Source organism: Salmo trutta, chromosome 29 (assembly GCF_901001165.1).
Source record: "Salmo trutta chromosome 29, fSalTru1.1, whole genome shotgun sequence".
In the NCBI taxonomy this organism is placed as follows: Eukaryota; Metazoa; Chordata; class Actinopteri; order Salmoniformes; family Salmonidae; genus Salmo; species Salmo trutta.
In genome coordinates, this window is record NC_042985.1 from 21,780,308 (window position 1) to 21,806,430 (window position 26,123).

At 43.3% G+C, this 26,123-nt stretch overlaps 1 protein-coding gene across 3 annotated transcripts in view; it reads left to right on the top strand.

The window, feature by feature from the left end:
* The first annotated feature begins 7,932 nt into the window (after nt 1-7,932).
* LOC115167132 (potassium voltage-gated channel subfamily C member 1) overlaps nt 7,933-26,123 on the top strand; it is a 32,207-nt gene continuing 14,016 nt past the window's right edge. For all 3 annotated transcript variants that reach the window (XM_029721241.1, XM_029721242.1, XM_029721240.1), the window contains exons 1-2: nt 7,933-8,943; nt 21,485-22,424. In XM_029721241.1, the coding sequence (XP_029577101.1) occupies nt 8,407-8,943; nt 21,485-22,424 (1,477 nt within the window). In that variant the 5' untranslated portion in view covers nt 7,933-8,406. The remainder of the gene's footprint in view (nt 8,944-21,484; nt 22,425-26,123) is intronic.

Genomic DNA, 26,123 nt, shown 5'->3' on the forward strand with positions numbered 1-26,123 from the left:
ATTATACAATCAGTGTGCATAGAGTCGACTTTTTTTCTTCCATAGGTTTATCTGTGACTGGGGCTCCAGGTAGCATGGCATCAAACTGTTGGGGTCTGTGTTGTACTCAGTTTTGCATGTTAGTAGGCTAACTAGTTTAAGGTGTAGCCATTCACTTTGGCCTATAGAGAGGCTACATACAGGCTGCTGTATCATATGGAGTGATATTGTTATTGACATCCTGACAGGACAGGTTAGCTCTGAGATGGAGGTGGAAGCTCAATTACTGAGAATTTGTAGTGCATGCATTTTTCATGGCTCATTCAAAGACCCAAATCGAGTCTTTACATTTGAAAAGCCATTTGAAGTTGGAATACTTCCAGAATATAGTAATTCATCAAGTGTGATTCTTTGGGAAGCTATACCTCACAGTCACACCACATCTCTAGAAATCACCACCAAATATATATAGGATATAGAGTGCAGATCTAGTATAGCAGTATTCCAGCATACAATTGGCCTAGGCTACTTGAATATACAGTATGTTACAAAGACACAATGACAACAAAGATCATAAGTAATGTAGTAATACAAGCTTAGATTTGGGGATAGAGTAAGGCAGTCACACTAGCTCATTGTCACGTTCCTCGTATTCTCCCTCATCGGAAGATATCTCGAAATCACTGTCAGACCAATACGCAGCGGGTTGCGTGCTCCACATCATTTTATTTAAATATGATGTACACGAAAAAACAATAAACACGACAGATGGTGACAGTTTCACAGGAGAAACGAAACACAGTGCAAACTACAATTCCCCACGAACAGCGTGGGGGAAAATGAACTTAAATGAGATCCCAATCAGAGACAACTAGCGACAGCTGTCTCTGATTGGGAAGACAGAAACCAACATAGAAATACTCCCCAATAGAGCCAACACAAGGCTCCAACGCAAAACAGAACACAAACACAGGAAAACCACCCAACATAAACCACCCTGACCCAAAACACCTGAGTTCACCCGGTCAGGGCGTGACAGTACCCCCCCCTCAACGGTGCGTACTCCCGGCGCACCAAACTTAAGTCTATTAGGGGGGGGGAATCCGGGTGGGCGCCTCACCCTCGGTGGAGGCTCTGGCCCCGGGCGTGTTCTCCCCCCCGCCTCCCCCTTAGCCCTACCCCTCTGGCCCGGACTGGACCACTGTGGAGAGGCATGCCCAGGCTCTGGAGCGGAGCTGTCGCCCGGAACAGGATTGGGCACCGGTGGACCGGACCCGGGCCGTGCCGGACTGGGAACACGCACCACTGGTTTGGTGCGGGCAGCAGGGACGGGCCAGACAGGACTGGGGACACGCACCACTAACCTGGTGCGGGGAGCAGGAACGGGCCGGACCGGACTGGGAACACGCACCACTGACTTGGTGCGGGGAGCAGGAACGGGCCGGACAGGACTGGGGACACGCACCATTAACCTGGTGTGGGGAGCAGGGACGGGCCGGACAGGACTGGGGACACGCACCACTAACCTGGTGCGGGGAGCAGGGACGGGCCGGACAGGACTGGGGACACGCACCACTAACCTGGTGCGGGGAGCAGGGACGGGCCGGACAGGACTGGGGACACGCACCACTGACTTGGTGCGGGGAGCAGGGACGGGCCGGACAGGACTGGGGACACGCACCACTAACCTGGTGCGGGGAGCAGGGACGGGCCGGACAGGACTGGGGACACGCACCACTAACCTGGTGCGGGGAGCAGGAACGGGCCGGACAGGACTGGGGACACGCACCGTGGGCTTGGTGCGGGGAGCAGGGACGGGCCAGACAGGACTGTGAACACGTATAGGTGACCTGTAGCGTGGAGCTGGTTTAGCCACTCGTCCCGGCTGGATTCCCATCTTAGCACGGCATGTGCTGGGTCTGTCCACCGGACGCACTGGGCTGTGCGGGCGCACTGGCGACACAGCGCGCAACTCCGCATACCAGGGCTCCTCCTCCAGATCTTCCCTCTGCAGGTCCTCATTCAACTGCCTCATCCTCGTCTCTTCCTCCGCCGTCATCCCCCACGAGAGCAGTGGTCTGGGCTCTTCCTCTGCCCTACCGGACCACCCCATTAGCCCCCCCCCAAAATTTTCTTGGGGCTGTTTTCCGGGCTTCCTCGACCGCCGCCTGCGACTCCGTCTACCGGCTGGCTTTTCCTCCTCGACCTGGGAGTCCGTCCGCCAGGGTCCTTTCCCCGACATGATCTCCTCCCAGGTCCAGAACTCCTTTCTCTCGCGCTCCTTTTCCTCCCGCTGCTTGGTCCTGGTTCGGTGGGGAATTCTGTCACGTTCCTCGTATTCTCCCTCATCGGAAGATATCTCGAAATCACTGTCAGACCAATACGCAGCGGGTTGCGTGCTCCACATCATTTTATTTAAATATGATGTACACGAAAAAACAATAAACACGACAGATGGTGACAGTTTCACAGGAGAAACGAAACACAGTGCAAACTACAATTCCCCACGAACAGCGTGGGGGAAAATGAACTTAAATGAGATCCCAATCAGAGACAACTAGCGACAGCTGTCTCTGATTGGGAAGACAGAAACCAACATAGAAATACTCCCCAATAGAGCCAACACAAGGCTCCAACGCAAAACAGAACACAAACACAGGAAAACCACCCAACATAAACCACCCTGACCCAAAACACCTGAGTTCACCCGGTCAGGGCGTGACACTCATAGTCATTTATAAATTACAATTTGGTTATATTGAAATAACAATTGAACAGCAGGGAATCTTCCAGATGGTGCTTTATGCTGTCCATGTATTGCTGTTTTGTGTCCATTGGGTGTCAGCACTGTACTATATCTTCATTTTAATGGATGAATGTTTTCTGACATTTTTTACTGTACTTTTCATGAATCATGTATGAAGAGGATAGCTGGGCATACTATATGCAACACTCTTCAAGTTGTGTGTTTGTGGGTCATAGTTGCGTCCTTAATGGTCCTGGGGATATGATAATGACTGCTCCATCAATCAGTAGTCATTTCAAAGGCTGACCAGGGATCATCAACTAGATTAAAATGCAGGACGATTTTTTTGTTGTTGAGTGGTTGGTCGGGGTGCCTGAACATAATTTGCAGACTGTAAATTTCCCGCAAGAAGCTGAAACAGATATAATATTTGACTAAAACATAATAATTTCAAACCTTGGTTACATTTGTTTGTATACAATCAAGTGTCTCTCTGTTATGTGTGGGAATACTTGGGAACATAATTCCCCGAATTTAAATCACTTGGAGATGATTTCCTGGTGTTTTTACAGTCTTTTATGTCCAACAATAAAATAAAATAAAAATATAAAAAATTGTTGTTGTTGTAGCTCAGAAAATTTGGTGGGCCAAATAAAACCACCAGTGGGCCAAATTCGGCTTGCGGGCCTCCAGTTGGCGAACCCTTTCCTAGACAATAGATGAGACCAGTCTAAGATCCGATCACTGATCTGGAGTATCCTAATGTTGATAAGGTTATGGATGCTGTCTGTAAGCTAATAAACTCATATGGTCTTGAAAGCTGTTTTAACACGTGATTGAACAGGCACAATTAAAATTGCCCGTAATAGCTTTTGCTTCAACTCACAAGAGGCCACAAGAGGGCAGTGTCTGTACTGCATAATATACATACTTCTCTCCACATAAGTACTTTTTCCACATAAGTATACTATGTATAAGTACCAACAGTACAGGCTGGTGGTTGTGGTGTAAAGGTGTGGGGAATATTTTCCTGCACACGTTAGGTCCCTTGATACCAATTGAGCAATATTTCCAGGCCCCAAATAATTCAGGCTGTTCTGAAGGCAAACGGGGGTCCGACCTGGTACTAGATGGGTGTACCTAAAAAAACTGGCCACTAACTGTATATGAGTATACTATTTATATGTATTCTACGTATAAGTAGCTTATATATACAGTACCAGTCAAAAGTTTGGACACACCTACTCATTCAAGGGTTTGTCTTTATTTTTACTCTTTTCTACATTGTAGAATAATAGTGCAGACATCAATGCATGAGGAATGCGGAATGCTTTTCCAACAGTCTTGAAGGAGTTCCCACATATGCTGAGCACTTGTTGGCTGCTTTTCTTTCACTCTGCGGTCCAACTCAACCCAAAACATCTCAATTGGGTTGAGGTCGGTGTGGGGGCCAGGTCATCCGATGAAGCACTCCAAAACTCTCCTTGGTCAAATAGCCCTTACACAGCCTGGAGTTGTGTTGGGAAATTTTCCTGTTGAAAAACAAATGATAGTCCCACTAAGCGCAAACCAGATGGGTTGGTGAATTGCTGCAGAATGCTGTGGTAGCCATGCTAGTTAAGTGTGCCTTGAATTCTAAATAAATCACTGACAGTGTCACCAGAAAAGCACCCCCACACCATCACAACTCCTCCTCCATGCTTCATGGTGGGAACCACACATGCAGAGATCATCCGTTCACCTACTCTGCATCTCACACAGCGATAAAAAAAGAAAAAGATTTCCACCGGTCTAATGTCCATTGCTCGTGTTTCTTGGCCCAAGCAAGTCTCTTCTTCTTATTGGTGTCCTTTACTATTGGTTTCTTTGCAGCAATTTGACCATGAAGGCCTGATTCACGCAGTCTCCTTTGAACAGCTGATGTTGAGATGTGTCTGTTACTTGAACTCTGTGAAGCAATTACAGTTGAAGTCGGAAGTTGATATACACCTTAGCCAAATACATTTAAACTCAGTTTTTCACAATTCCTGACATTTAATCCAAGTAAGAATTCCCTGTCTTAGGTCAGTTAGGATCACCACTTTATTTTAAGAATGTGAAATGTCAGAATAATAGTATAGAGAATGATTTATTTCAGCTTTTATTTCTTTCATCACATTCCCAGTGGGTCAGAAGTTTACATACACTCAATTAGTATTTGGTAGAATTGCCTTTAACATTTTTAACTTGGGTCAAACATTTTGGGTAGCCTTCCACAAGCTTCCCACAATAAGTTGGGTGAATTTTGGCCCATTTCTTGTGACAGAGCTGGTGTAACTGAGTCAGGTTTGTAGGCCTCTTTACTCGCACACGCTTTTTCAGTTCGGCCCACAAATGTTCAATGGGATTGAGGTCAGGGCTTTGTGATGGCCACTCCAATACCTTGACTTTGTTGTCCTTAAGCCATTTTGCCACAACTTTGGAAATATGCTTGGGGTCATTGTCCATTTGGAAGACTCCATTTGCGACCAAGCTTTAACTTCCTGACTGATGTGTTGAGATGTTGCTTCAATATGGTCCCGTGTGGCTCAGTTGGTAGAGCATGGTGTTTGCAACGCCAGGGTTGTGGGTTCGATTCCCACGGGGGACCAGTGCGAACATTTTTTTAATTAAATGTATGAATTCACTACTGTAAGTCGCTCTGGATAAGAGCGTCTGCTAAATGACTAAAATGTAAATGTAATATATCCACATAATTTTCCATCCTCATGATGCCATCTACATTTTTTACATTTTAGTCATTTAGCAGACGCTCTTATCCAGAGCGACTTACAGTAGTGAATGGATACATTTAATTCATTTCATACATTTTTTTGCCGTACTATTTTGTGAAGTGCACCAGTCCCTCCTGCAGCAAAGCACCCCCACAACATGATGCTACCACCCCCGTGCTTCAGGGTTGAGATGGTGTTCTTCAGCTTGCAAGCCTACACCTTTTTCCTCCAAACATAACGATGGTCATTATGGCCAAACAGTTCTATTTTTGTTTCATCAGACCAGAGGACATTTCTCTAAAAAGTACGACCTTTGTCCCCATGTGCAGTTGCAAACCGTAGTCTGGCTTTTTTATGGCGGTTTTGGAACAGTGGCTTCTTCCTTGCTGAGCAGCCTTTCAGGTTATGTCGATATAGGACTCATTTTACTGTGGATATAGATACTTTTGTACTGGTTTCCTCCAACATCTTCATGAGGTCCTTTGCTGTTGTTGTGGGATTGATTTGCACTTTTCACACCAAAGTACGTTCAACTCTAGGAGACAGAACGCGTCTCCTTCGTGAGCGGTATGACGGCTGCGTGGTCCCATGGTGTTTATACTTGCGTACTATTGTTTGTACAGATGAACGTGGTACCTTCAGGCGTTTGGAAACTGCTCCCAAGGATGAACCAGACTTGTGGAGGTCTACAATATTTTTTCTGAGGTCTTGGCTGATTTCTTTTGATTATTCCATGATGTCAAGCAAAGAGGCACTGAGTTTGAAGGTAAGCCTTGAAATACATCCACAGGTACACCTCCAATTGACGCAAATGATGTCAATTAGCCTATCAATTAGCCATGACATCATTTTCTGGAATTTTCCAAGCTGTTTAAAGGCACAGTCAACTTAGTATATGTAAACTTCTGACCCACTGGAATTGTGATACAGTGAATTATAAGTGAAATAATCTGTCTGTAAACAATTGTTGGAAAAATTACTTGTGTCATGCACAAAGTAGGTGTCCTAATTGACTTGCAAAACTATAGTTTGTTAACAAGAAATTTGTGGAGTGGTTGAAAAACAAATTTTAATGACTCCAACCTAAGTGTATGTAAACTTCCGACTTCAATTGTATTTGGGCTGAAATTTCTGAGGCTGGTAACTCTAATGAACTTATCCTCTGCGGCAGAGGTAACTCTGGGTCTCTGGGTCTTCCTTTCCTGTGGCGGTACTCATGAGAACCAGTTTCATTATAGCGCTTGATGGTTTTCGCGACTGCACTTGAAGTAACTATCAAAGTTCTTGAAATTTTCCGGATTGATTGACCTTCATGTCTTAAAGTAATGATGGACTGTCATTTATCTTTGTTTATTTGAGCTGTTCTTGCCATAATATAGGACTTTATCTTTTACCAAATAGGGCTATCTTCTGTATACCACCCCTACCTTGTCACAACACAACTGACTGGCTCAAATGCATTTTTAATTTTTAATTTATTTAACCTTCACTTAACTAGGCATTAAGAAGGAAAGAAATTCCCCAAATGAACTTTTAACAAGGCACACCTGTTAATTGAAATGCATTGCAGGTGACTACCTCATGAAGCTGGTTGAGAGAATGCCAAGTGTGTTCAAAGCTGTCATCAAGGCAAAGGGTGGATACTGTGAAGAATCTCAAATTTTAAATATATTTTGATTTGTTTAGCACTTTTTTGGTTACTACATGATTCCATATGTGTTATTTCATAGTTTTGATGTCTTCACTATTATTCTACAATGTAGAAAATAGTAAAAATAAAGAAAAACCCTTGAATTAGTAGGTGTGTCCAAAATGTTGACTGGTACTGTATATATATGAGCACTAACTGTCACAAATAGTAACTTGACTCAACTTCAATCTCAAAATAAGTGTGTTGTCATGTAGTTGATTCACCTGTGTGGAAGCCCATATGTGACCTGTCCATGGTGCTGACAGAGCCAAAACAGCTGTCCCAGACACACCCCTCATCAATTTAGGTCCATGCACCTGTGCATCCTTTCCAACCAATTAATGTTATTTAATGTACTTTACAAAACCATGACAAGGAGTCTGTGCAACCCTGCCTCATGGTATACAGCATATACTGCAGGCTCTCTCCTCATTCTCCTGTGAACATAATTTTAAACAGAACACATTAAGTTGCAATGGCACTCATTCAAGGATCTGTGTTTTAGGCATATAGGAATTCAGGAGCATTATCGAACACAGAACATGTAAAGTCTCATCTTGTCAAGGATCAATGTTGATCTCTCTGTAGCAGTCCTGCTCAAGGAGGAAAATATAAAGAAAGACAAGGGATTAGGGAGTGCAAGAGTCTTGTCTCAAAGACAGTGGGAGGGGGATGATGAAAGAGAGAGAGGAGAGGGAGGGAGTGTGAGGAGTGTGCGCTCAGAGAGACTGGTGCTGTCCGTTCAGCATCACAGCTCTCATCTTTCGTTGCATGCCACAAGGACTGTACGTTTCCCTAATTAAAAGACGGCGTGGATTTGGAACTAGGTTTTCATTATATGGAGTCATAGCCTACACACCTTTTTCATCAACGCTTTTCGGAGGGGCGTTCATCTTTGGTTTTGTGATGTAGCCTAACCATGAACATTTAGATTTTTTTCCATGCATATTTCTGGGGCAGCCACAGGCTGCTTCTTGCTTTAGCCTACCTTGCAACTATATCAAACATCCGTTGAGGCATTGCTTTCTTTGGTATTATTAAAAGTTGGGATTTATTTGAAAGCTTGAGTGGAGCCTGTGCTTTTTTGCAAGCTGAATAAAAGAAGTCGGTAAGAAATCTGCCTTCTCTTTTCCTCTTTCAACTCGAGTTCATGCGTCGGCCAGATCTCACTGCGTTGCCTCGCACATGTTTTGCAATATAATGACTGGAACCTGCTTGAGACATGCCTAAGCGACGCAATGGGACAAGGCGACGAGAACGATCGTATTGTGATTAACGTGGGAGGTATCAGACACCAGACCTACCGTAGCACCCTTCGTACATTACCGGGCACCCGGTTAGCTTGGCTCGCCGAGCCGGAAGCCCACAGTCACTTTGACTACGATCCCAAGATTGAAGAATTTTTCTTTGACCGGCACCCGGGTGTGTTTGCCCACATCCTTAATTACTATAGGACCGGGAAGTTGCACTGCCCTGCAGATGTTTGCGGCCCGTTGTACGAGGAGGAGTTGGCGTTCTGGGGTATCGATGAGACCGACGTGGAACCATGTTGTTGGATGACTTATCGGCAACATCGAGAGGCCGAGGAGGCATTGGATAGCTTTGGGGGTGGCCCCCCCGAGAATTCAGAGGAGGATGGGGATGAGGAAACGCTGGGAATGATCAATAGGTTGGCTCTTGATGGACCAGATGCCAAATCCGGGGGGCATTGGCGACGTTGGCAGCGGTTGCTTTGGGCACTTTTCGAGGATCCCTATTCTTCTAAATATGCAAGGGTAAGTAAGGGTTGGAATCAGTCATCTTGAGTCAATAAAAGTTTAGATAGGCCTACTACTAGCCTGAAAAAACAATGCTTTACAATCTCTCTCTCTGTGCTCGTGCATGTGTGTGTGTGAAAGAGAGACATTTGCTTTAACATAGTTCCTTTCACGCTCATCCAACGTTCACGCAAAAAAATTGTGTTCATAGTAGCGTACTAATAAGGCTCGTGAATATTAATTGGATTTGAAGCTTAAAGTTGAAATCTGAAGTTGGCACATACATTTTTTGACTTTTAAATGAATGACATATACCCATTGATTATTGAATAATATAACTTACAAATACCGGATTAGCGTAGTTCAACTGTCGTAGCCCATAAGAACCCAAAATATAAGCTTGTTTTACTTCATTGTTAAACTGGTCAATTGTAAACAAACACTGTATTGCCTCTAAAATGTTGATATCATGAATGGTCAGACCTTGCATCCATAGCCCTGTCTATGAATTTCAAAGTGGTTACATTACTCCAGCCCCATCTCTCAGCTGTTTACCAGAACAGTGATGGGGTGGCTGCTTTGTTATTGTTTGAACTACAGATTTCCCTTTTAATGGCTCCATCACCAGCACACAAACGTATCGCTAAGTGATGATGCACAACGCTCACTCTCGACATGTGCATTCTGGGCGTCTTGTCGCATTGCCTATGCAACATGCAGCCACCCTGCTTTCAGACCATGTGAGGTCTTATGAATTACCTCATGAGGACTAGATGAAAGAAAACTTATAATGAGAGTTTAATTGTTTAAATGCCCCTCACCGTTTTTAATGAGAACACGGATGTGTGTACAGTCCTACATATATTTGTCTCCTACAGATTTTGCATATTCATTACATTGCCTGTTTGGAGCTGTCTGTGGTTCTGTAGGCTTATGTCTGCATTTATAACCTAATTATTAGCTTTGTCTAACCTTTCGGTCTCTTCTCCTTGCAATTCGACTTAGCTTTGAACAACAACACCTATCACACCTGGTATTCCCATTCCCAATGCCTTTTAGCTGCACTTGAAAACAATTCAAAGTAGTCTCTTACTGACCCAACAGGATCCTGACCCACTGACCTGAGACAGCTGGGACGGAGATGCAGGGATCAGAAATCCATCCTCCCCTGGCTCAGCACAGGATACAACATGTTAGAGTATAACATCTTCAGAATGTATCTATAATCAATCAACTGGTCAATCAATCAATATGCATTATGCAGCATATGTGTTACGTTTTGGTTAGTTATTGGTCCCCTTGCTGTTCTTCAGAGACTGAGCAGTTTGCAAATTACGTAAGTGCAAGCAATAGCCTCTGCTATGGCTTTGTCAATTTCCATAAATGCTTAGATCAATGTATATAAGTGCATCTGCTTACTCGTTTAGACTGGAGCATACTGGCTTGACTCCAGCTTTTGCACCTCTCAATTCTCCTGAGGGGCAGTGATTACAATAGTGCAGGGTTGAGTAACAGTATAGTCTACCCTCTCTCTTCCACTAGCTAAGTGTATTGTCTACACTCTGGTTCTCTCATATAGCCTCCTTCCCATTTTCTCACTCTCTTTACCTGTTTCTCATTCTCAGTCTCTCATTGTGACAGTAAATTGTTGAGTTACTATGAATGACCATGTCCCGGTGCCTTAGCAACTGGAGATCAAATGGACCATAGAGACCATGCAGTGTACACAGACACACCATAGGGCCTTCACAGAGCATTGTGAGTGCAAAACGTGAAGCTACAGGTGTAGGATCTTAATTTGATTGCTTATGTTGCTGCAAATTTTCCTGCACCGCAGGAAATGCAGTTGAGCTTTGTGATTTACATAAATTCACTGAAAACCCACACTAACACACGGTTATATTAACAGTATTGCACATTTCATGTAGCCTAAATTTGGTCAGCTATTAGCCTAACAGCCGATCAAACAACATTATGGAGTAAACGTTTAAATCCTGTTGCAGCAAGATTATTTTGTTGTGACAATCCTGCTGTACTGACCAATTATGTGAGATGAGCTAGCCAGGGAATCGATTAGTTGTTATTAAATCCTCATTAGGCCCAATTTTGGTCAGCAGGGGCAAACACAACACTGATCTCAGAGGAAAAACATGTTGACCGTCTGTGCTTATCTTTTGCTCCAGTAACTTTGGTTTCCTCCTGTGTAAATAATATATATATAGAAGGAAGAAAGGAAAGAGAGAGAATCAGATTTTTATATCCCCTTTGGAGTCTCTTTTGTTGGTGCTGGGTGACAGAAGAGGTGGCAAGAAGGACCTCATTATCACCTTTCTTAATAAACACCCAACCTCACTTCTGCCACCTCATACACCCTCCTGCCCTGCTGGCAGACATGTTACTCTTCCACTCTATATCCCACTTGACAAGCAGAATTATTACCTAGGTATTACATGGTGATTAATGCAGTGCCAATGTAGCGGCGATGTAAGTAAATGCAGTTACATACAGTACCTTTGTATGTGAAGCAGGTGTAGCTTGTATAACTAGATGTCTGTACCACTACCAACCGTTCTTGTGGACAGATATTAGTGCAGTGGTACTCATGTTGCTTTCAGACATGGCTCACATACTCTCACATACTCCCAGTGAGCACTATATTAAATTAACCTGTCTTTAGTTTGGAAGGCAATCTGAGGGAACTTAGACTGACCATAATTCAGACACGTGGCTACAACTACTAGTCATCCTACTTATGAAAGGGGACATTGAGGCATCCTGTGCCCTTGGACTTTTGATGACTTGGCCCTTACTACCTGGATTTGTGAGAGGGCAAATCATTTAGGTTAGTTTATCGATCGATCAAATTGCTGCTCATGTAAGGATGTAAATAAATACTTAAGTTAAACATGTGTTTCAGTGGTAAGGACGATGAGAAATAACTTTGTGCCGCTGGAGAGAAGGAAGTGCATGACTGAATGCAGTTTGGTGGGGTTTTGGGACAGGTAGGGTAGATGTGGGTTTGTTCAGGTTAGAAGTGGAAGTGGGAGCTGCTGGATGGGAATGGGTGGGAGGTTTCTTTTCACTCAGCCATGGCTGTGGGTTGTAATGTATCACTCCACGTCACATAAGAAACACAGCAGTGAGTTTATGTGGAGGGAGAGCTTTGAAATCAATATCATGCTAGGCTTTTAAAGTGGACGTGTCAGCTTTAACGTGAGGAGCCTACTGACCATACAGACACCCTGTCAGCTACCATGACCTTCAGCTATCTGGGATGAAACTGCTCTTGAGATTAGAAGGAGATCCATTCTACTTAAAAGTGCACCTACCTGGAAAGTAGCTATACGTCTACGTAATCACCCTAGAGAGACAGTGTGGCTGGGATGGCAGCTTCTAACCACCACAGAGTGAGTAACAGATCCAGGCAGAACTGAACATAGCAAGGCTGGTTGCTCCTTAGATGGCTGGAGCGATTAGCATGAATTAGTTGGGCACAGACCCTGGTAATTAATGGAGAGATAGAGGGAGGCATCCTATTACACAAAAGACATGCTGCGTGGCTAACCTTGCCACACTTTAACAGGAAGTCATCTAGGTTTTAAGGAGATCCACACAGAGACTGGCTCGTCTGGAGGGCTGTGGCCGAGATAGATGGACATATTGCTTTGCTTTATCAAACAACACCTGCTCTTAGTCTACCATGTGGCGTGCTGTAGTACATTGAGGTTCACATGTGTAACTGTATGAACACATTATGAACATGTAGGTGAGCATGTGCATGATACACATCGACACAGTCCAACTCCAGTAGGGAAATGCACAAACCAATCAAAAGCTGGTCACTGGGATATCTAACACAGCTCTTTCTCCCAAAAGGAGTGGAGCATGACACCCCTTAAAAAGCACTGGGGTTTGTCCCTGCGCTCCTGTATAATTGATTTCCCAGGCAGAGAGGAATGAGGCACCCAGCTAAAAGCACTCAAACTGGGGCAAATATCGAGGCAGAATACAGGCCTCTCATGCCACCATTACACTGCCAAAACAGAGAGGAAAGTTACACTCACTTGTTCTGCTGTCACGTCCTGAGCAGTAAAGGGGTTATTTGTTATTGTAGTTTGGTCAGGACGTGGCAGGGGTTTTGTTTGTTTAGAGGGTTTCGGGGTTTGTTGGGCTATGTGTTATGTAGAGGGGTGTGTGTTTAGAGTGTTCCGGGGTTTTTGGGTTATGTTCTAGGTTAGTGTATTTCTATGTTAGATCTAGGTTGTTTAGTTCTATGTTTAGGTTATTGGGATTGGCCTTCAATTGGAGGCAGCTGTTCCTCGTTGCCTCTGATTGAAGGTCCTATGTGTTTGTAATGGGAATTGTGGGTTGTTGTCTCCTGTTTAGTGTCTATGCACCTGTTCGGACTGTTAGTGGCATCAAAGCAGTGACTCGCTTTTGCAGGTTCATGCTTTACAACATTCATAGAGTACGAGCCTACCTTATACAGGAAGCGGCACAGGTCCTAATCCAGGCACTTGACATCTCCCCTCTGGAGAGAACGCTGAAGCCTGCCTGGTGTTCAACCTTCCCACGTTATCCCATGTCACCCCGCTCCTCCGCACACTCCACTGGCTTCCAGTCAAAGCTCGTATACACTAGAAGACCATGGTACTTGCCTACAGAGCAGCAAGAGGAACTGCCCTTCCCTACCTTCAGGCTATGCTCAAACCCTACACCACAACCCGAGCACTCCGTTCTGCCACATCAGGTCTCTTGGCCCTCCTACCCCTACGGGAGGGCAGCTCCCGCTGAACCCAGTCCAAACTCTTCTCTATCCTGGCACCCCAATGGTGGAACCAGCTTTCCCCTGAAGCTTGGACAGCATAGTCCCTGCCCATCTTCCAAAAACATTGAAAACCCTACCTCTTCAAAGAGTATCTTAAATAATCCCACAGCACCCCCCCCCCCCCACTTGCACCCCCTCCTCACCTCGCCCCATTTAAAAAATAAAAAAGCATTTTGTGATCTAACTCTTGCACTTGATTTTCCCCTCTTACTAGCTCTGACTTTGCTGTTATCTACTTTATTGAGGTAAAATGTACTTACTATGACTATCTTAAGATGAATGCACTAACTGTAAGTCGCTCTGGATAAGAGCTTCTGCGAAATGACTAAAATGTAAATGTTTTGTGTGAGTGGTGTGGGCAGCCGTGATGATGAGGAATGGCACACTGGCACTGAGCATGGGGATCACTGACACACATGGCCAAGGCAAATGTTTGGTGTGTTTGTTGCCGGGGGAGTCCATAAGCAGAGAGAGCAGGCGTTAAACCCAGGCCATTGAATAGCATGATGAAGCACTGACCACGGCTTCCTTATAATGCTCAATTATTGCTATCCCTTCTGTATCTCATCATTTACTATGGTGTTTAGTCTGCCAACATATACTGTCATTCATGTTACAGTATGTTACACCTCGGTGCTTGAGTCTCAGTAATCATAAGGGCTATTGAGCTAAGTTAGTATACATAATTCAAGAATCATTCTCTATCATTTCTGTCCTCTCATCAAAATAGAGGCTTTCATAGTCGATGTGAGTAATTTACCAAAAGCAAGGCATTGAAACAGTTGGAACAGAGCCACATTATGTGTTGGCACTATCAAGTCACGTTATTTGAAGTGTTTAGATTATCTAAACTTAGAGCCAAACTAATTGATAGACGCTTTTAGTAAAGGCTTTGACTTTGGTGTTTGTACATGGCTGGCTTGAAGAATATATATTCAAGATGTGCAAGTTCTCATTTTTCTTCTTCCTATAGTTTCAGATGACTCAATCTGTTGTGGTTTATGTATGAATGGATTTGTATAGTTCATTATAGTGCTGTAAATGCTACATATACATTCTCTATTTCCGATGTGCACGGTAATACAGAAAATCAGTTAAGTGGGATTGCCTGTTTCATAGCAATAACCTTTTCATGTTTTATCTCCCATCTGAGACTGCAGTAGGTGAGTGGAGCAGGGAGGGAGGTGGTGGTGGAGCTCTGAGCTAACTCAGCATTCTGAGGCATCATACAGCTTCAGCAGCACATGTTCAATCTCTACTGTCTCTACTGTCTCTACTGTCTCTACTGTCTCTACTGTCTCTACTGTCTCTAATGTCTCTAATGTCTCTACTGGCACTCTCAGATCATACTCTGACAGGGTAATCTAATTACAACCTAAAACTAAAAACAGCCAGCAAGCATTTCATCCTTGGATGCATACCATGGTTACCAATGGCTGTTACTGTGCTAACAAATGTCTTCCAAACAAATGTTCAATCAATCAGTTCAATATGACTTCCTTTTTACAGTATAAAGGATCTGATGTAGGCTATTTGTTGATTTGTTGGAGAGAAAACCAATGTAGTCGTTTTCACATTTGCATGACCTTGTCACTAAATGTGTATGTTATATGAATTTTGTTTCTGGACTTGACTGTCTGTATAGAATTAGTTTCGTTCATTGGCGATATAATATACTTTTTAATGAATGAAAGCCACTTATGATATCAGCCGCTGATTAAAATGTTTCCTTGATTAATATAAATATATTTTTTACCTTTATTGTAGTTAAGAGTCATGCTAAGACCAAAGTCTCTTTCACAGATGAGCCCTGTATACACATCAATACACATCAAACACATCAATATTCACATTAATATTCACATCAATATAGCAAAACCAAAACACATACAGGATGATACAGGAGGGGCTGAGCCAACTGTAAATGAGGCCTTAGCTGTTTATGTTGTCGGTAGTTATATTGGGATGTGTCTAGTTATTGACACTGCTTTTAAACTGTCAGTCAAGGCCCTTCTAGATCTGCAAGGGCACTCACACAAAGGCTAAGCATCTCATGTACTAAAATGTAGATGGACAATTATTAGGCAAGGCCTGTAACTTGATCCCTACACGGTAAAAAAAACATGATGTTGTTTTTAAGGTAATTTACTGGCAGCCAGTTACCTGTAAGTTACTGAAGAAAACGGTACAGTATGTTACCGTAAATATAACAGGATTTTTTTTAACCCCACAGAGACATTCCTTGATTCACAGAAAACAACCTTGTCCACCCTCATCATCAGCATGTGAAAAGGTCCCCAGTGTTCTACTTTACAGAAGCTCTTATCCAGAACGACTTACAGTAGTGAGTGCATACAGTTTCATATTGGTTCGTACTGGTGTCGTGGAAATTCAGTACTGAGAGAGACTTGGTCTTGGTAATTTCTTCAAACAATCATCTTTATTTTATATCGATTAATTATTGCAAAAATGAGACCGTCAGCCCACCAGTCTCGACTGACTGTTAGGCTGAGAGTCTAGCTTTCACAGACGATGCATAGTTTTTATATAGCTGAAACCAAGATTGCTTAGTCACTTCTAACCTTCCCTGCAGGGTGCTAGAGTGGAGACCATAAATCACAGCATTAGCAGGACAGAAATATCTTACTGTTCGTTAAGTAAATCATTGTTACATATCCAACAAATAAGGTGAATACATAATTTTTTCCTCACACTGGTCCCCTGTGGGAATCAAACCCACAACCTTGGCATTGCAAGTGCCATGCTCTACCAAATGAGCCACACGGCACCTATCATGTTTTCCCTCCTCTCTCTCATGCAGATTCATGCCTAATAACATTTAGGAACACAAACTCAAACAAATACACTTTACATAATAAAACTCACTATATATAAAAAAATAAGTATTTATCTATAATTACACATACTGCATGTAATACACACTCATAAACAGGCAATGCAAATACATTGTCACAAACGCATACAGTAAGCACAGAGACAGGCAGATGGATGGAGGGAAAGGTTGTTACATAAGAGAACGTGACATGCTTTCATCTCTAGGATGCACGAGTCTAAAAGAGATGGAGAGTGTGGGAGGGTTGTAGGAGAGAAGGGTCTGGTTGCAGTTTTATTTTGTTTAGCGTTGACTTAATGCTGTCTCCTACACTTACAATGGCACTGTGACTGAAGCATCTACAGATATAGAATCTTAATTTGAGCCAGTTTTCTACAGCAGGAAAATAATCTTGCAGCAACAGGAGATTTTAATTATTATGTGTATTATAGCTAATGGACATTTTTTGCAGGGGTTGATGCATTTTTCGGGAGGGCAAATCATGTCTGAAATGCCAAACTTTAGAAGCCTTATTAATAATACAAAAAAACACTACAAGTTTGCATTTCAGCAACAAAAGAGTGATCAAATTAAGATCCTACATCTGTAACTTACTTCCAACATTTCCTGATTAAGCATTTGATATACTTGACATGTACACACTTTCTGTGGCACAGTCTACGTTGCAGCCTTTTAACTTAATTACATTGTGTATTTACTATCTCAATGCATCCTCTCAAACAAACGACATGCTTGCGATGTTGTTGTGTATTGTTAGATATTACTGCACTGTTGGAACTAGGAACACAAGCATTCTGCTACATCCGGAAGAACATCTGATAAACATGTGTATGCGACCAATACAATTTGCAGAGTAGAACCCACAGCAAATCCAAATATTTTGTGCTCAATACCATTGATTTAATTCCATATTGAATGTTAATATCCATGCAGTATTCTGCTCAGTGGTTGTGTCCTTAAACTAGCAGGTACAGCACACTGCCAGTGTCACACTTAGACTTACATACAGTATTTATCATGGTCACATTTTCTATCTTTATTAATCTCTGTCCATTAAGCTTCTTATTTAGTGGTGTTGTTGTTAATTCAGTTCCATGTAGCAGAGGCTTGGTAGTGAAGCTGCTGGGTGTTTATTTCCCAAAGGTATGGCTTCTATAACCATCTCTGATGAGTGTGTGATGTGTTCTGACAGAAAGGCCTGCTGATTGGTTTCCTTGGAGGAAGGTTATACTCTCAGTTATAAACTCAGCGTTGTCCTTGGCTCCCTCCCACTGAAGGGTGAGGACTTGCCAGCCCAGACACAAAGGGAAAAGAACCACTCTCTCAGAGCTGAGAGATGCAGTGCAAATGCTTGCTTGCTCTGGTCAGTCTGCAGTGTAGACATTATGTTTGGGTCGGCGTCAATTCTGTGCATGGGATTCCAGGTAGGTAGTCCTGTGTGAAGGCGGTTCCTTCACCTGTAATGCAAACAGGACAATGTCTCATGTTCAGCACTTCTAATACTTATTTGCTCCAAAACAGAATGATACAGATAAAGGATCTTAATTTGATCCCCCTGTTGCAGGAGAGCTTTCCCTCAATGCAGGACATTAAAAACTTGTAGTGTAGTTGAGGTTTAAAGTTGGTTTCTGAAGGTTGTCATTTCCACTTTGAAATTTCAGACTTGATTTTCCCTTACGAAAAATGTATCAAACCTTACAAAAATGTCCATTAATTATAATCCACATAATAATTCTAATTTCCTGTTTCTGAAGGATTATCTTCCTGCTGTAGCAAATTAGCTCAAATTAAGATTTTACATCTGTATGTCATGTATTTTGGGTTATTTTGACTTGCCTATTACAGTGGTGGAAATGTGACTCCCTAATGGTTCATTCAAATGACTTCCTGGCTTTCTGTAACACTGATTTATCACAACTCAACAAGCTAATCACACATCTATTACGGAAACACCCCCGCACCCAAACCATGACAACAAACAGTAATTCACATGAGTGTGTTATAATGCACTTTGCCTCTCATTTATAGTAAGACACTCACTCATTAGTTTTCTGTAAATGTTGCTGATACATGTTTTGTTGAGAACACCAGGGAAAATATAATTCTGCTAGCATTTTCCACCAAATACATCACAATCTGCCTTGGATGATGTTTACACACTCAGCCATGCATGCTAACAAGCACGTGCTCTCACACACACGCTCAGACACATTCATGCATGCACACACGTTGTTTGTGCTGCAGGTCAGAGGTAAGAACGAGGAAGGGTTACTCTCATGTTTGCTTAATGTATTGTAATATGAGATTAGAAGTTTGTCTCAATATAAAGCTTTTAGAGAATCCATTTAGGATACAAATTGTGCACATACCATTATACCACTCTGTCTAGAAGTTCCTCAATGATGTGTTGATCCTTTCCTGTATCTATATTACACTGCTGTTTCTCGTACCAGCAGTCTGTAGCCAGTCATGGAATAAACATAAAGGTTAGTCAACGTTTTTCAAAGATAGCTGTTTCATTTCCTTTCTCTGGAGAGTTCAATTGGACTCATGGAATTTGTGTAAACGGCTCAAGTTCCTTCATTAGTGAACAATATGATACTTTTCCAATGTTCCAGGTTTTCCTCTTACAGCTGCATATCATACGTTATTAATAACGATGTTGCTGTATTGATACGGATAGTTGAAAATGTTGGATGTTCTGAGAACAATGTAACATGGACTTAGATGTTGGATATTCTGCACAGGAAGTTGACAGCAGTTAGTATTCATTCTCAGTCCAATGACAGGCCTCAGTAATTAAGTCCATCCAGGGATGCTGCTGATCTATTTTCACACCAGTGAAATAATGGAAGCAAGTCTGTCACCTTTGCTGGGCTTGTGAGAGAAAATGTTGTGGTGACAAGGACAGTAACACTCTCTTCGCTTCCTTCTGGCCTTACCACAACCTGTCTTCATTTCAGAAACCCAACCAGAAGGTTATTTTTATGTGGATGACAGGACAGATGGAAACAGTCAGAGTGTGAAAACAAAGTCATTGAATTTCATTTACACTTGTGGATTGAAGTGTTTTTGTGGTTGTGGTTGTTGTTGCTGCAGTGGTTGTCGTGGTTGTCAATGGCTAGTGTGTGTTGCATGTGTGTCAGAATGAGAGTGAGAGTGTGAATGAATGTGTGTGTTTCTAAGAAAGAAATCGCAGTGGGCTTTTCGTCTTTCAGACGTCACCCTCCCTGTCATGTGTGCCGTCATCTCCAGGCCTCTGCTGCATCAGGCGGGTGGAGGAGGCATGTCTAATGTACCCTTTTATCAATTTCATTAGCACACATTGCAGAAGGGCCTGCAGCTTGCAAAGCCTTCAACAACAATAGACCTTATCATAGTGAATCGCTCTAGCACAGTTTCTTTAAAAGTAATGACTTTCTCTCAATTTAATGCATCAGTCAGACTGTCTGTATTGTCTTTTCTGTCTCTGATTGTATCAGTGGAACACAAGGTACATTTACTACCCTGAATGAAACCTACTGGAAAATGGCACTGCATAGGCTTTATTTATTTTACTAGGCAAATCAGTTAAGAACAAATTCTTATTTACAATGACAGCCTATGCAGGGGCAGAACAACAGTTTTGTACTTCATCAACTCAGGGATTTGAACTTGCAACCTTTGCGGTTGCTAGTCCAATGCTCTAACCACTAGGCTACCCTGCCACCCCTTTAAGCGTAAAGGGTTAACTAGAATATGTTTTTTGGGGCCTTTTTCCATTATACAAGCCTCTCAACAGTCACTGGTGGTTAACTAGACCACTTCATTTCTCAACACCCCAGTGTGCTTCTTTTGTCAATGAATCCTTTCTCCCGAGAGGTTGTTGTTGTTATTGTGAGTATCAGGGTTGTAAGGTGTGCCTGTATTATACTGTTTGGAGTTGAAAAGATCAATTTGATTTACCCTTTATATTGACATTGCTTTGGCTCAGTTTGTTAAAAGTCAAGGATGTTGGAAGTTATGTACCATGCACAAAAAGAACTGTGTTAGAAAAATAACCTAATTGTAATTTGCTCTTCTATAATGGAATCACTAAGCCCTTCATGTCCAGGTAGGACCCTGGCTCTATCACTACTGTACTGTGGTTGTTGTGTATGTGCCTGGCAGCGCCTGCCTCCTCTCAGACCTGGACCTGTTTAGTGTACAAGTGTACAAGTTGGATTCGTAACATATCACACGAATTGGATGATGTAGTAGGCAAAAAAATGGGACCTGTTTTGGCTCATGAGCACCACTTTCAAAACTACTGGCTGAAATTATTCAATAGTTCTGGAACATCGCTTTAATAGTCCAGTGGTATTAAGTGGAGTTATGCAACCCAATCAGCCTCTTCTGGCAGCAGCACTGCTGTCAGCCCTAATCTATGGGCAGCAGTGTATAGCGCCCTATACATTAAGGACTATGCATTAAAACACCATTTAAAATTGATGAGGTGGCACCGTCACATGTTATCGTTTGGGCCAGATGCCATGGTGAACACAGTGCCCTCACGGAAATAATACCTTAAGTGCTGGCGCAAAAGCTGACCCAGAAACAAGCTTTCCCCTGTACAGTACATAACATCCCCCTCCGTCCCTCCCCTCCTCCCTCCAGGCCCCACCAGTACTAACAACTCCCTTACCGGTGAAGCACCACAGTTTAGGTGTACGCCCTTTCAAGTGACACTCAGTTAAGAGTACTGACCTAGATGTGTGTTGTAGAACTGAAGAGAGCTGTGGGGGTGTTCTAGTGCTCTGTTCCTTCACGTTTGTATTCTAAGCTCCCTCGCTTATAATCTCTCCCTCTCTCTTTCCCTCTCCCTCCTTCTCTCCCTCCCTCTCATCTCTCCCCTGCAGTGGATAGCCTTCGCCTCCCTGTTCTTCATCCTGGTTTCCATCACCACCTTCTGCCTGGAGACACACGAGGCCTTCAACCCCATCATCAACCGGACGGAAATTGACCCGCTGGACAACAGCACGCGGGTCTACCAGGAGACTGAGACCGTGGTCTTCCTCACCTATATTGAGGGGGTCTGTGTGTTGTGGTTTACATTTGAGTTCATAATGCGAGTGACGTTCTGTCCGAGCAAGCTGGAGTTTTTCCGTAACACCCTTAACATCATCGACTTTATTGCCATCATGCCCTTCTACCTGGAGGTGGGGCTGAGTGGGCTCTCTTCCAAGGCGGCTAAGGATGTACTGGGTTTCCTACGTGTGGTACGCTTTGTCCGGATCCTCCGGATCTTTAAGCTGACTCGGCACTTTGTGGGACTGCGTGTCCTGGGTCATACACTCCGAGCCAGCACCAATGAGTTCCTGCTCCTCATCATCTTCCTTGCCCTGGGTGTGCTCATCTTCGCCACTATGATCTACTATGCTGAAAGGATTGGTGCCAAGCCCAATGACCCCCGAGCCAGCGAGCACACGCACTTCAAGAACATTCCTATTGGATTCTGGTGGGCGGTGGTGACAATGACAACCCTGGGCTATGGAGACATGTACCCTCAGACATGGTCTGGCATGCTGGTGGGAGCGCTGTGTGCTCTGGCTGGTGTGCTGACTATTGCCATGCCAGTGCCTGTTATTGTCAATAACTTTGGGATGTATTACTCCCTGGCGATGGCCAAGCAGAAGTTACCAAAGAAAAAGAACAAGCATATCCCCCGCGCCCCACTTCTGGGCTCCCCCAATTACTGTAAGTCGGAGGTAACCTCACCTCACCACAGCACGCAGGACGACACATGGCCCCTGGCCCCACAAGAACCACCAGAAGAGATCTTAGAAATAAACAGAGCAGGTAGGAAAACTTTCTGCCAAATGTCCATCTGAATGTCAATGAAAAGAAAAGAAATTCTCAAATAACAGACTGAACTCCCCTGCCTTCACACCACCTCCTCCTACTCATCCTCCTCTCTCCACCTCCTCCTCCTCTCTCCTCCTCCTGCTAACTCACCAGTCAGAAAAACAGCCATTCTCCACACCAGGAGCCATCGAATGAGGAGAGCCCCTACATGGCAGTATGTTGACCAGTGACCACTCCACACATACACATACGTTATCAACTCCACTGACCACTCCCCAGACATTATCAACGCATACCACACCAGACCAAACCTCATACCACACCAGACCAAACCTCATACCGCACCAGACCAAACCTCATGCCAGATCAGACCAAGCCTCATACCACACCAGAACAAACCTCACACCACACCACACCAGACCAAACCTCATACCACACCGGACCGAACCTCATGTCAGATCAGACCAAACCTCATACCACACCAGACCAAACCTCATGCCAGATCAGACCACACCTCATACCACACCAGACCAATCTCCCCCTCAACTACCTTTTCATCTCTACCCTGACCAGTTTAATGCAGTGATGAAAACACTAAAGGTAACACATTGGCACATACAGTAGCCATCCATCCTGACAGCAGATAATAAATAGCCTATTTCCTCCACTAGGATGGAAAATACATCACAATTTATGAATCACACATAAGACTATCACACCCATGCATTTATGATATTTCCTGGTTAACTTATCTGCTTGTGTGCTGTCTCAGGAAAAATACTGCAGTGCTGTGAAACAAGTTTAAAGCCTGCAGACATATTGTTCATTTGGCTGATTGCCAAATGTATTTGTATGATGCATAGGCCAGGTAGCAGAATAGGACGTTTTTCAGAAAATAAATATATATTTATATACAGTTGAAGTCGGAAGATTACATACACCTTAGCCAAATACATTTAAACTCAGTTTTTCACAATTCCTGACATTTAAACCAAGTAAAAATTCCCTGTCTTAGGTCAGTTAGGATCACCACTTTATTTTAAGAATGTGAAATGTCAGGAAATTAGTAGAGAGAATTAATTATTTCAGCTTTTATTTCTTTCATCACATTCCCAGTGGGTCAGAAGTTTACATACACTCAATTAGCATTTGGTAGCATTGCCTTTAAATTATTTAACTTTGGTCAAACATTACGGGTAGCCTTCCACAAGCTTCCCACAATAAGTTGGGTGCATTTTGGCCCATTCCTCCTGACAGCGCTGGTGTAACTGAGTCAGGTTTGTATGCCTCCTTGGTCACACACGCTTTTTCAGTTCTGTCCACAAATGTTCTATAGGATTGAGGTCAGGGCTTTGTGATGGCCACTCCAAAACCTTGACTTTGTTGTCCTTAAGCCATTTTGCCACAACTTTGGAAGTATGCTTGGGGTCATTGTCCATTTGGAAGACCCCATTTGCGACCAAGCTTTAACTTCCTGACTGATGTCTTGAGATGTTGCTTCAATATATCCACAGAATTTTCCTCCCTCACGATGCCATCAATTTTGTGAAGTGCACCAGTCCCTCCTGCAACAAAGCACCCCCACAACATGTTGCTACCACCCCGTGTTTCACGGCTGGGATGGTGTTCTTCGGCTTGCAAGCCTCCCCCTTTTTCCTCCGAACATAACGATGGTCATTATGGCCAAACAGTTCTATTTTTGTTTCATCAGACCAGAGGACATTTCTCCAAAAAGTATGATCTTTGTCCCCATGTGCAGTTGCAAACCGTAGCCTGGCTTTTTTATGGCGGTTTTGGAGCAGTGGCTTCTTCCTTGCTGAGCGGCCTTTCAGGTCATATCGATATAGGACTCTGTGGATATAGATACTTTTGTACCTGTTTCCTCCAGCATCTTCACAAGGTCCTTTGCTGTTGTTCTGGGATTGATTTGTACTTTTCGCACCAAAGTACGTTAATCTCTAGGAGACAGAATGCGTCTCCTTCCTGAGCAGTATGACGGCGTACTATTGTTTGTACAGATGAACGTGGTACCTTCAGGCGTTTGGAAATTGCTCCAAAGGATGAACCAGACTTGTGGAGGTCTACAATATATTTTCTGAGGTCTTGGCTGATTTCTTTTGATTATCCCATGATGTCAAGCAAAGAGGCACTGAGTTTGAAGGTAGGCCTTGAAATACATCCACAGGTCCACCTCCAATTGACTCAAATTATGTCAATTAGCCTATCACAAGCTTCTAAAGCCATGACATCATTTTCTGGAATCGTCCAAGCTGTTTAAAGGCACAGTCAACTTAGTGTATGTAGTAAACTTCTGATCCACTGGAATTGTGATACAGTGAATTATAAGTGAAATAATATGTCTGTAAACAATTGTTGGAAAAATGACTTGTGTCATGCACAAAGTAGATGTCCTAACCGACTTGCCAGAACTATAGTTTGTTAACAAGAAATTTGTATAGTGGTTGAAAAACGAGTTTCAATGACTCCAACTTAAGTGTATGTAAACTTCTGACTTCAACTTTATATATTCACTACCGGTCATTTCTAATTTCTTAACTATAATAGGTTCCGGACTTACTAGGGTCAGGACGTGACAGACAAGGTAGGGGGGTATACAGAAGATAGCCCTATTTGGTAAAAGGCCGTCCATATTATGGCAAGAACAGCTCAAATAAGCAAAGAGAAACGACAGTCCATCATTACTTTAAGAATGAAGGTCAGTCAATATGGAACATTTCAAGAACTTTGGAAGTTTCTTCAAGTGCAGTTGCAAAAACCATGAAGCGCTATGATGAAACTGGCTCTCATGAGGACCGCCACCAGAATGGAAGACCCAGAGTTACCTTTGCTGCAGAGGATGTTCATTAGAGTTACTAGCCCAAATAAATGCTTCACGGAGTTCAAGTAACAGACACATCTCAACATCAACTGTTCAGAGGAGACTGTGTGAATCAGGCCTTCATGGTCGAATTGCTGCAATGAAACTACTACTAAAGGACACCAATAAGAAGAAGAGACTTGTTTGGGCCAAGAAACACGAGCAATGGACATTAGACTGGTGGAAATTTGTCCTTTGGTCTGGAGTCCAAATTTGAGATTTTTAGTTCCGACCGCTGTGTCTTTTTGAAATGCGGTGTGGGTGAATGGATGACCTCTGCATGTGTATTTCCCACTGTAAAGCATGGAGGAGGAGGTGTTAGGGTGTGGGGGTGCTTTGCTGGTTACACTGTCTGTGATTTATTTAGAATTCAAGGCACACTTAACCAGCATGGCTACCACAGCATTCTGCAAAGATACGCCATCTCATCTGGTTTGGGCTTAGTGGGACTATCATTTGTTTTTCAACAGGACAATGACCCAACACATCTCCAGGCTTTGTAAGGGCTATTTTATCAAGGAGAGTGATGGAGTGCTGCATCAGATGACCTGACCTCCACAATCCCCCGACTTCAACCAAATTGAGATTGTTTGGGATGAGTAGGACCGCAGAGTGAAGGAATAGCAGCCAACAAGTGCTCAGCATATGTGGGAACTCCTTCAAGACTGTTGGAAAGCATTCCAGGTGAAGCTGGTTGAGAGAATGTAAAGAGTGTGCAAAGCTGTCATCAAGGCAATGAGTGGCTATTTAAAGAATCTCAAATATAATATATTTGTTTATCCTATTGGGGCTAGGGGGCAGTATTTGCACGGCCG